The sequence below is a fragment of the Zingiber officinale genome, chromosome 2A (genome assembly GCF_018446385.1).
Source record: "Zingiber officinale cultivar Zhangliang chromosome 2A, Zo_v1.1, whole genome shotgun sequence".
In the NCBI taxonomy this organism is placed as follows: Eukaryota; Viridiplantae; Streptophyta; class Magnoliopsida; order Zingiberales; family Zingiberaceae; genus Zingiber; species Zingiber officinale.
The window spans coordinates 157,655,224-157,665,894 of record NC_055988.1 but is presented as its reverse complement, the minus strand read 5'-3'; the positions used below and the strand labels follow the sequence as shown (position 1 = coordinate 157,665,894).

General features: G+C 35.8%; 1 protein-coding gene across 1 annotated transcript; it reads left to right on the top strand.

Moving 5' to 3' along the window:
* Positions 1-3,408: 3,408 nt before the first annotated feature.
* LOC122040207 (protein TIFY 10b-like) lies at positions 3,409-4,861 on the top strand. Its single transcript, XM_042599550.1, has 5 exons — positions 3,409-3,719; positions 3,803-3,950; positions 4,050-4,297; positions 4,418-4,475; positions 4,559-4,861. Exons 1-5 carry the CDS (start codon positions 3,587-3,589, stop codon positions 4,671-4,673), a joined length of 702 nt encoding a protein of 233 aa, XP_042455484.1. The 5' UTR covers positions 3,409-3,586; the 3' UTR covers positions 4,674-4,861.
* The last annotated feature ends 5,810 nt before the right edge of the window (positions 4,862-10,671 follow it).

Genomic DNA, 10,671 nt, shown 5'->3' with positions numbered 1-10,671 from the left:
TAATTTCTCAAACAACCTATGATCGTTCTTCAACAAATCTAGTTCTCTAACGCTCTTTCATCCTTCTTCCAGCTCATGTATGCAGAGAAGGATTGTATCAGAATCATCTCAGCAAGGAGATTGAGATCATCTTACTGCGACAAGCTTAGTAAAATATATATTTTTTTCTATTTTCCCTTGACTCTCACTGTTATATCCTTTGTAAGACAAAAAAGAAACTAAGTTCATCCGCCTTTGGTTGAGGTTGAAAAGGAGAAAATTATTGGTTTTTTACTAAGACTCTTAAAACATGGACATTACGGCCTTAAGGATTGTGAACCATGTTAAATCTGGTATTCTCTATGTTTAGTGTGTTTGCTCATTTTCTAGTTGTTATTTAATTGTGTTTGTATTAGCTACATCTTACATCTATGATATCGTGAGAGAAATGACTGTGTGCTCTTCATGCCCTAGCATTGCAATGATCCTACACATCCGAGGAACTACAAGACAAGGAGCATTAAGGTATCAAGGATGAGAACCGAAGGAAGCTAGCATACTTCAAAGGCAAAGACATTAAGGATAATAGGAATAGGAGTCGTGAGCTTGAATACATCAAGGATGTGGAGACTGAAGGAAGAGGAGCTTCAAGGTAGGGTCACTGGTTGAATGAGTTGTACTTATGGGGGAGAAGGGTGGACTCAACTAATAAGGCAGAATCGACCTTAAGAGGTCGTAATCAGGATTTATTAATCAATTGGTATTGCAGACTAGCCGACTGGTGACTAAGAAACATAATACTCAAATGGATTCAGAGTTTAAATTGGAATGTGTATTCCATCGCTAGACGATCTATTGGGTCTAAGGAGCTAGTGAACATATAATGGTTTTATTTGTAGCTATCAATTTGATAGTCGATTGATGGGATTAGGATAGGATCAATTGAGTGCTGAAAAGTCTTCAGTTAACTAATGTTCATTTGGAAAGCAATTGGGAGCAATGTGACAAACGGTCGAATTGAGAAGAGCAGACAACTTATGGCAATAGATCAGTCAACTGCTAAGTGGTGGACAAACTTACATCAAAATATTCAAAGGCTATAAAAGGAAGTTTATTTGGAAGTTTAAGAGATGTTGAAATTATGTTGGTTAAACACCCTTAGAGCCTTGTATTTATTCTATTCATTCTCCTTGTAATTCCTTTGTATTCATTGAGATTGTAAGAGATTTATCCACCTTTGATAGTTAATTAAGAAGGAGAAAAATAGTGACTTTACAAGAGTGATTCACCAGCATATCATAGGTCGTAGGATAGGAGATTACAGACTATCAAACCATATAAATGCCTTATGTTAGTGATTTGGTATGCTTGCTTGTTTGTATATTTTAATTATGTTGTGCTAACTTGTATGACCTTGCTGAAGTAATTAGCAAGAGTGATTAGAATCATAATTGCATGCGTTAAGCGCTATTCACGACTCCTTTAGCTAACCATCTGATCTTCAATAAGCCTACATCTCTTCAGACACAGATGAATCTCACATTGTGTTGAACCAGTCAGGCTTAAGGATACCCAGGCTGTAACCCGAGGTGCTAGTTAAAGTTGTATTAATTTTATCTATTGATTGCATTGATTTTTAATTCCCAAGTAGAAAAAGAGAGTTTTTAGCCTCTTTGGAGGACATTTGTAGCCTGGGCAGGCTACAAATCCTAGCTCCGGCATTGGTTGAGCCTATCAAGAGATCCATTTCTAGGACTCCAAACTCCCAAGAGTCCCAACTCCAAGACTTCCATATATGAGGAGGCTTCATCCCTAGAACTTCTCGTTAAACAATTGGTTCATTTTAATCTATTGGGACTTCACTTATGAGGAATTAACTCTGTAGGACTTCTTGCCAAACATCCAGATCATTCCTAACCTATCGGGTCTTCACTTGTTAGAAAGTTCCACCACTATGACTTCTTGTCAAACATTTTATTATCCTTGACTTATTGGACTTTTGCTAAGAGCTAAACCTCCCAGGCTTTATACTTATGAAGACCTTACCTTTTAAATTGCATTTACAGTTATTATCAAGATCTTGCATATGCAAATTTGACGTCAGATCAGCCATACCAAATTAATTTTTGTCAAACTTAAAAATATATCGGTGGTTTTGCCATCAACATTAGAACCCATCCAACTCAAGTCACCGGTCCAACTACGTATGCTTACATATATAATTATAGCCTCCCACTCGAGTCAAATTCTTAGAAATCAATTGAACCACAATCTCCCCAATTTCACCAACATAAACAAACTCCCAAATAAGTCTAAGCAATCTTTTAAAATTTAAACAAACTTAGAACTAACTTTAAACAACTAGCTTTTAGAGAAACTCCAACTTCATCAAATGCAGTAGTATTTTATTTATTTCTGATATATGTTAATAACGAGATTGTCTTATGAAAATTTAGTCTTTACTTTTAGTCTTTCTATCAGTAAGAGGTCTAGGCTAAGGTCGGGTGGCAAAAGTATACAATATCTATAATTTTGCAACTATGTGCAGTGTGCTTGAGGTAAATACACTTAATTAGATCATAAATGGATTGAATTGTTTATAATTAACAAATAAACAAGGTAGGTCGGGTCATAAATGCGTCAACATATTTATGATTCTTTTATAGATAATATACCTTTATAAAATTTAATATATTAGTTATAAATATATAATTTATAAAATAATTTGTATATTATTTATATTTAATAATTTATTTTTGTTTATTAATGAGTGACCTCCTTCAATCAATTTATATAGGTCAACTATCCAAGACTAATAATCATCAATGATTTATCTTTTTGTGTTAATATAGGGACGGACTTATGAAGAAGTTGAGGGTGGACAAATCATCTTTTACCACTGTATAGATTATGTGTTGTCAAATTTTGACCTAAACTCAACTGGAGTTTAGATTAAATAGATTACACGTCAAAGTTCGGCCACCCAATTATAAAATGTGAGCATGAATAGTCAAACACATCAATATATCTTCTTTAGACACATAGATGGCCCACATTGCTTAGACCTGATGGATTTGAGCGGTTTGTGTTAATAAAAGTAAACATCATACCTCAATACATTTTCCTTTGTTAAGATTCAATCGAACACATGATCAAACCTCAATTTGCCAAATTTGAAAAGAAAATTCTTAATCTGGCAAAGTAATCAAATCCAATCTTTTAAGTCGATAATGAACTTATGCATGCGTAGATTTGCATTAATTAATTGCCTCTGGCTTGCATTCAACTCGTGAATCCAGACCAGATGATGGCAAAATTTATACGCCCAGCCAGCAGGAGCAGCCACCCCATTCCTTATTGTCTGCTGGATTCTGTCTGCTAAAGCAACCAAAACGTGCTGCTTGCTTTTGGACATTGTTTTAATCCCTTCCACTTCAAAAAAAAATCCACGTGATTCTCGAGTACTCCCTCTCCGATCTCTTTCCACTGTGCCCTGCTTCTCATCAGCCACAGGGTTATTGTCATAAATCAGCTTGAACCCTGCGGTATTGCCGATATATGGAATCTGGAACCGAAATGATCGAGTCACGAACGAACTAGCGGGGAGATGGTGGATCAGAGGACGACGGTGAGTAACAAGGGACAGAAACCCAAATTCTCTAAGACATGCAGGTTGTTGAGCCAGTACTTGAAGGAGATGGGCAGCCTCCGCGGTCTCGCTCTTCCCATGGCTCCAGTAGGTCAGATTTTCTTCTTCTTCTTCGTCAGATTTATGACTCGAACAACGCAGATTAGTTGTTAAACATATGGCGTACGTTTTTAGGTAAATCTTTGGCACCCACAGCGACCATGAACTTGCTGCCTGGAGTCGGTGCGTCTCGAGAAGACCAAACTGAGAACCATCAAAAAAGAGAGCCTCTGAAATCGACGGATCTCTTTCCCCATAACTATGGTTTTGATTCAGAAATCAAGTGAGCTGGATTAATTCGTGCCTCGAGTATTTCATTTCATATATATGATATGGCCGTTGAAAAAGGTTAAGGAGATCAAAATTTGTTTAACTGTTATAGGCTGACGCCCAAGGGACAGCTGACCATCTTCTATGGTGGCAGAGTACTGGTTTTCGACGATTATCCACAAGACAAAGCCAAGAATCTGATGCATATGGCACGCAAAGTGAATACTATTGGAGCTCAACACTTTTGTTTCTCCACTGCGGATTGCCATCCCAAGCTTGACTCAACTTCTCTACCGGCTTCCTCTGCTGCTCCGGTGGCGGCGACGTTGCAAGTTAGCCTGTCCATGGCCATTGAATCGGGTAATTATTCAATCTTGGAATCATGCATTTGGTCATGCCATGATCAGCAAATCTGAAGGTTTTGAAATCAATATGAAAAGAATGCCCAATGAAATATATTTTTTTGATCATGGGTTGCAGACATGCCCTTAGCCAGAAGGAACTCCCTGCATAGATTCTTAGAGAAGAGGAAGTACAGGTGTGTATGTTTAATTTGCTGACAAACCTCGTGCATGCTTAGTCTTTGCTCATCATAAATCCGTTTTTCCCACTCTTTTGCAGGATCTGCGCTAAGGCACCCTATCAAATCCGTGGATTTCCTGCATCAGCCATTGAGGCCGATCCTGAATCCAGCCAATCCTGGCTCAACCTTGGCACGGCAAATAGCAGGCATTAATTATATTAGGATGAGCTTAGTTTTTTCATATATATATGCATCTTCATGCTTTATTTCTCTGCGTTTATGGATCTTGTATTAATTATATACTACCTGTTTCTCTTGATATAACCTATATTTTTGTAAGAACTTCTTGATGGAATGTTCTTATTTCTCATTGAGGACGAGCCGTTAAATTATGAACAATGGAAGGGACATTTTACTATATTCTCTTTTTTTATTTTTTGAAATTTTTATTCGGTGTCATATATTGAGAACAGGGCCACTGATGCTCAATACGAGTCAAGTGATAATGAAGTGCAATCCTTGAGAATCTCTAAATTTTGAACAAAGATAACTTTAGAATAGCTTTTAAATTTGGACATCATAGCCATTAGCCAAGCAAATGCTAGGCACAAAGAAGACGATACAAGGTATAATGTTCATAGCAGGTGTTAGGCACTAGGACGTGATATTTTTGCCTCTTTTTTTTTTCAATACGATATGAATAATAGCGTGTCTGTCTCACAGATTTTATATTTTTTCAAATAAAAAATTTAAAAAAAGTTTGGCAAGGTACTTGAACCACTCACTCATCCAGTACTGAGATCTACACCTAGACGATTCTTTTCTTGCATTTGTCCCTATGTGAAATTGCTTTTTGACGAAGCATAGAGAAGTTCCAATGCAAAGGAATTTATAGAATGATTGCGTTTGCAGCAAAATCTAGTTGATGAGACAACGTTTTGATCACTTGCATGCAAAACTGCTGCTAGAACATTAATATCCTACTTTAGTGTAAAGGCAAGCTCTTCATGTGGTCACCTAACTTGCATGCAAGATGCCCTTCATTTTCGATGGTGAAAGACAACCTGCACCCTACTCTGAATATATAGGTCACGTTTTCCTCAAGGTATTTCAATAAAATCCTATGTTCCTCATCAAACGATCGTAGAATTTACGTACGCATCATGTAATATATCTAAACATTTTACAGATCTAGGGCTGATTCTGAATTTAAACGATATGAGGTCTGAGTTGATGAGGCTTAAATCTATCCTATAGCTTTGTTTTGATTGCATGCTAAATGCTGCTCACGACTTCAAATTTAGAAAGAAGTGATTCTTTAATGATGAATTATTTAATATAATTTGTTACCTGAACAATTCAAATTGAGTTATATAAACACAAATAATTTTCAACAACAAAATAAATGAACTCAATTGTGGAAAAAAATTTTACTGTTCTACTGTGAAATTTAAATCCATGAGAATTTAATCAATCGTCTCTAAACACTACAAAAAAATTTTGCATTAGAGACGGAAAATTCCGTCGCTAAACTAGTTTAGCGACTGAGTAGCGACGGAATCATTGCGTCGATACAAATTGTGTCGATGATTGTATTTAGAGACGGAATATAAATTCCGTCGCTAATTAGAAACGGAATATATATTCCATCTCTAACTTTAGCGACGAAATATATATTCCGTCTCTAAAATATTAGAGACGGGAATTTAATCATCAGTCGCTAACAATTAAATCCTCTCCTTGATTTGATTAAAATTACATCTCTAATTAGAGACAGAACATTTAAATTCCGTCTCTAATTAGAGACGAGATTTAAATTCCGTCTCTAATTAGAGACGGACCTTAAATGTTCCGTCTCTAATTAGAGACGAAACTTAAATATTCCGTCTCTAATTAGAGACGGAACTTAAATATTCCGTCACAAGGCATCGACATTTCAAACAATTTCAGGGCAATCAGCGACAGAAAATTAAAGTTCCGTCGCTAGATATCATTATAAGAGTATTTTCCATGGAGAAATTAGAGACGAAATTTTAAAATTCCGTCTCTAATACCTAGAGATTTCAGCAGCACAATTTTATTCTTGCAGTCATCCTTGTTTATATTTTATAATAATCTAAACCATCACATACAAACAACACAAAACTCACCAAATAACAATACATTCATACAAAAAACTTAATCCAAGCACAAAACTTAAACTAAATATCCAATCAAAAAACAAAGATAAATATCCAAACATCTCCAACCATAAACACCTGATTGTATAGTACTACAACATCTGAAATTTAAAAACACAATGCAACACCATCTAGCAAAGAAAATCCAATCCTAAGCTAGCAAGTAGTAATCAATCCTGCAAAAATGTTAATACGATAGATTACTAATAAAACAAAGAATAAACTAATTCACAATTATGAGTAACATATTAAATTTAATAATATGAATTTATTTTACATACCTGAAAGCTAGTTTGGTTATATGATGATGGTGTTGTATAGACATCAACGTTCCTGAAAAGATATAATACAATGTTAGACATAGTTTCATTAGTGAAAAAAAAAACTTAAAAAGTTAAACATCAAGATACCTATCACAATCTATGGATCAGGAGGATTATTAGGGTCTTGAGTCTCCTGAGAGGCAAAACGATGCGGCGTTGCACTCATTTGATCCAAGAAGGCCTGCATATCCCGCCCAATTTTCTCAAAATCCAATCGGGATTGCCGCTCTGCTCGAAATTCAGCCTCCAAGGTCGAGAGTCGAGTCTTTAAATCTGCGTTTTCCTGTTCTAAGACGTCTACTCTAGCAGATGATTCGGATGCACTCGATGATGTGCTGGGACGACCCCTGGCCCTAGGAGCCATCGCCTGATCATATACAACTCTCGCCTGAGCCCCAAGACCATATAGGGTGGAGATCTTTTTCCTTCCACCAACCACATCATAATAAATTTCATTTATATGGTCAGTGGATAGAGTCTGCTCCTCACCTCCCTCTAAACTAGGCTGAGACGCCTGTGCAACCCTAGCAGTAATTTCTTCCTATTTACATTAAAAAAAAAGTATTGTCAGATATTTACTAAAATGATAGATAATCATTGTTAATAGTTAAATATATTCAAGTGTAGAATCTTACGTCTAATGCCGACGATCGACGATTTATAAAGTTGCCATCTTTTGACTTGTGTGTCTTGGTAAATATCTCCCAACAAGTAGGAGGTCGCTGTAGATCATGTTCCTGAATATTAAAGAATGTAAATATTTCCATCGATATAGTCTAGGTACAAAACTCTTATAGAATTTTAAAATTGGAAACTAACCAAGTCTAAGGCATGCTCGACGATCGATCGGGATCCAGCGGTATGTTTTGTCGCTCCGGTACTAGGGCCAGCCAGCTCACTCTTTCTATTGGCTCGAGCTTTCATTGCATTTTCCTACCATCTGTCTGCAGCCCAGATGACTCGCCATGCATCCCAAATGTTCTCAGGTACATAGGATGGTTTTATTCCCTTTTGTTTTGCTTTATATAGCATGTCTTTGTAGAGTTTGGCACAAGCTGCGTTCCAGGTAGCATAAAATTCTGCCTCGTGCTCTGTCTCCCAAGTATATCTTTTCTGCAATAATACATTCACAAATTATTATAAAAAACATAACAAAATCATGATAATTAAATTGGCTTACCAAAAACTCATCGTAATAAAATTACTTCATATCTGGGTCTACCCGATTCCATGTAGTACCAGCGGGACTAAATCGCTCTTTAAATTTCGAGATGATGTATGCAACTACTCTATGACCATCTGGGGTAAAACTGCATTTAACAAATAAAATAAATCAAATATGTTAAAAAAATAGATGCAGCGAATAAGACTAATAACACCAATACTTACCAACCCCTGATAATCCGTAGAACAATCTGGCCACCAGCATCAGACATGTCTATATCTGCAGAATTACATTATAACACATACGCATGCACACTAGGTTTAATCAAACAAATAATAATGACTAATAGAGTAAGACAAGTGATATAACTATGAATATTTAGATCTAAAATTTAACTGAACAATGCTTAATCTGGATATATAACAATTTTAATCATTAACATTTTGGAGATCCTCCTCACTAGACTCTGTATGTTCAATAAGCTCATCACTGCTAGATATTTCTCCATCATCTATCTCCTCATAAGTTACATTAACATCTACAAGTAATTGAGATGTTAATTGAATCTGAGAATCTACTTAATATATCTCCACTGTATCATTTTGAAATGCATCATGGTTTTGGTACATGATAGAGTTGGGCATTTCTATAGTAGAGCGTGGCTTTGTTCGGCAAATTGCTAACCATTCACTAGCTCTTCTCCTCTTTGTGGGATATTCAAGATAGAAAACCTGCCCCGCTTGTATCGCAAAAATGAAAGGTTCATACTTGTTGAAGCTTTTGTTTGCATTTACCTCAACTAAATTGTAGTTTGGATGTATTCTGGTACCTGTTCTTGGAGTCGGATCATACCAAGAATATTTAAATAACACACATCTTTTGATGGGTAAAGCAGGATATTCAACTTCTATGATTTCTTCAAGTCTCCCATAATAATCAAACTCAGAATTATTGTTGTTGATAGATCCTTTCACACAAACACCCGAATTAAAAGTTAGTCTGCATGAATCCCGTTGTGTTACGTGAAATTTAAAACCATTAACATAGTAGCTAGAGTAGACTACTATCTTACGGAGAGGTCCTGATGCAAGATTGATTATCCTGGAATCTTGCACATTTGATATTCTTCGATCAGACACCTATAACAATAGTAGAATATAAAATAAGCCTCTGATAATTTAATATGGATGTAAGAAATTTAAATTATCCTCTAACTTACATAGATTTGAAACCATAATACAAATTTCGTCTCTAACTTTTCAGCTATCTCACTTGCACAAATTGATGGATTTTGTACTTGTAGTTATTATTCATACAAGCTGGAAAATAAGCTAATTTTTAGAAAATTACAGTATCGGGAAACAACTTTTTTTTTGGATAAATGTTTGATTCCAGAAGTCAACTTACTTTATGTAGGGTTTGACTTCATCATAGTTTAAGAGTATGTATGTCCTCACAGCATGATATTCTTGTGGAGTTAACCATCTAGAAATAGATGCTCCCATTGGCTTGCCAGGAAACTTGAAAATAGAAAGCATAGATGGGTCTATAGGTTTGCATCATCTGAATTTCTAGGACACTTGCGATGTCTGGATTTTACATTATCAGCAAAATAATAGGAGCAGAATGAGGATGCTTCTTCAACCAGATAAGCATTACAAATTGACCCCTCAACTCTAGCTTTGTTACGAACATTATTCTTTAATTTCCTTAAAAACCGTTCAAATGGATACATCCATCTGTACTGGACAGGACTAGCTATTCGTGCCTCGTATGCTAAATGTACTGGTAGATGTTCCATTGAATCAAAAAAATTGGGTGGAAAAATACGTTCAAGTTTACATAGTATGAGAGGAATGTTTGTTTCTAGTCGAAGAATATCATCCATCATAATACACCTCGCAGTCAAATCTCTAGAATATAGACTCAATTCTGTGAGTGCTTGCCAAACATTTTGAGGAAGTAAGTCATGAAAAACTACTAGAATAAGTCTTTGCATGAATACATGACAGTCATGACTCTTCATTCCAAACATCTTTAACCTGTTCATATCCACGCATTGAGCCATATTCGAGGCATACCCATCTGGGAATTTGATTTCTTTCAACCAATTACATAAAACTTGTTTACCGTCTTTGTCCAATGTATAACAAGCCTTTGGGAATTTATTGGTTGTTTCATCCTGATGCAACTCTGGTCTGCTAACTAGTTCTTTTAATTCCTCGCGTGATTTTGCAGTGTCTTTAGTTTTTCCATGCACATTCATCACGGTGTTAAAAATATTATCAAAGAAATTTTTCTCAATGTGCATTACATCTAAATTATGTTGAATAAGTAGATACTTCCAATATGGTAGCTCCCAAAAAATACTCCTTTTCTTCCAACCACACTTGCACTGCCTAACGATGTATTTATTTATCTCATCAGAATTAGCCACAGCTACTGGTAGAAAACCATAACTGTCTATTTGGTCAAGGATTTCTTCACCTGACTTGATTGTTGGAGGAAGTTTTCTAACTACAACATTCCTAATGAAAATTTTC

Bases quoted from the DNA above. Each gene is read 5' to 3' on its own strand.
- LOC122040207 (XM_042599550.1), top strand. From the start codon at position 3,587: ATGGTGGATCAGAGGACGACGGTGAGTAACAAGGGACAGAAACCCAAA. The intron at 3,720-3,802 runs GTCAGATTTTCT...GTACGTTTTTAG, and splicing joins TCTTCCCATGGCTCCAGTAG to GTAAATCTTTGGCACCCACA. The intron at 4,476-4,558 runs GTGTGTATGTTT...ACTCTTTTGCAG, and splicing joins TTAGAGAAGAGGAAGTACAG to GATCTGCGCTAAGGCACCCT.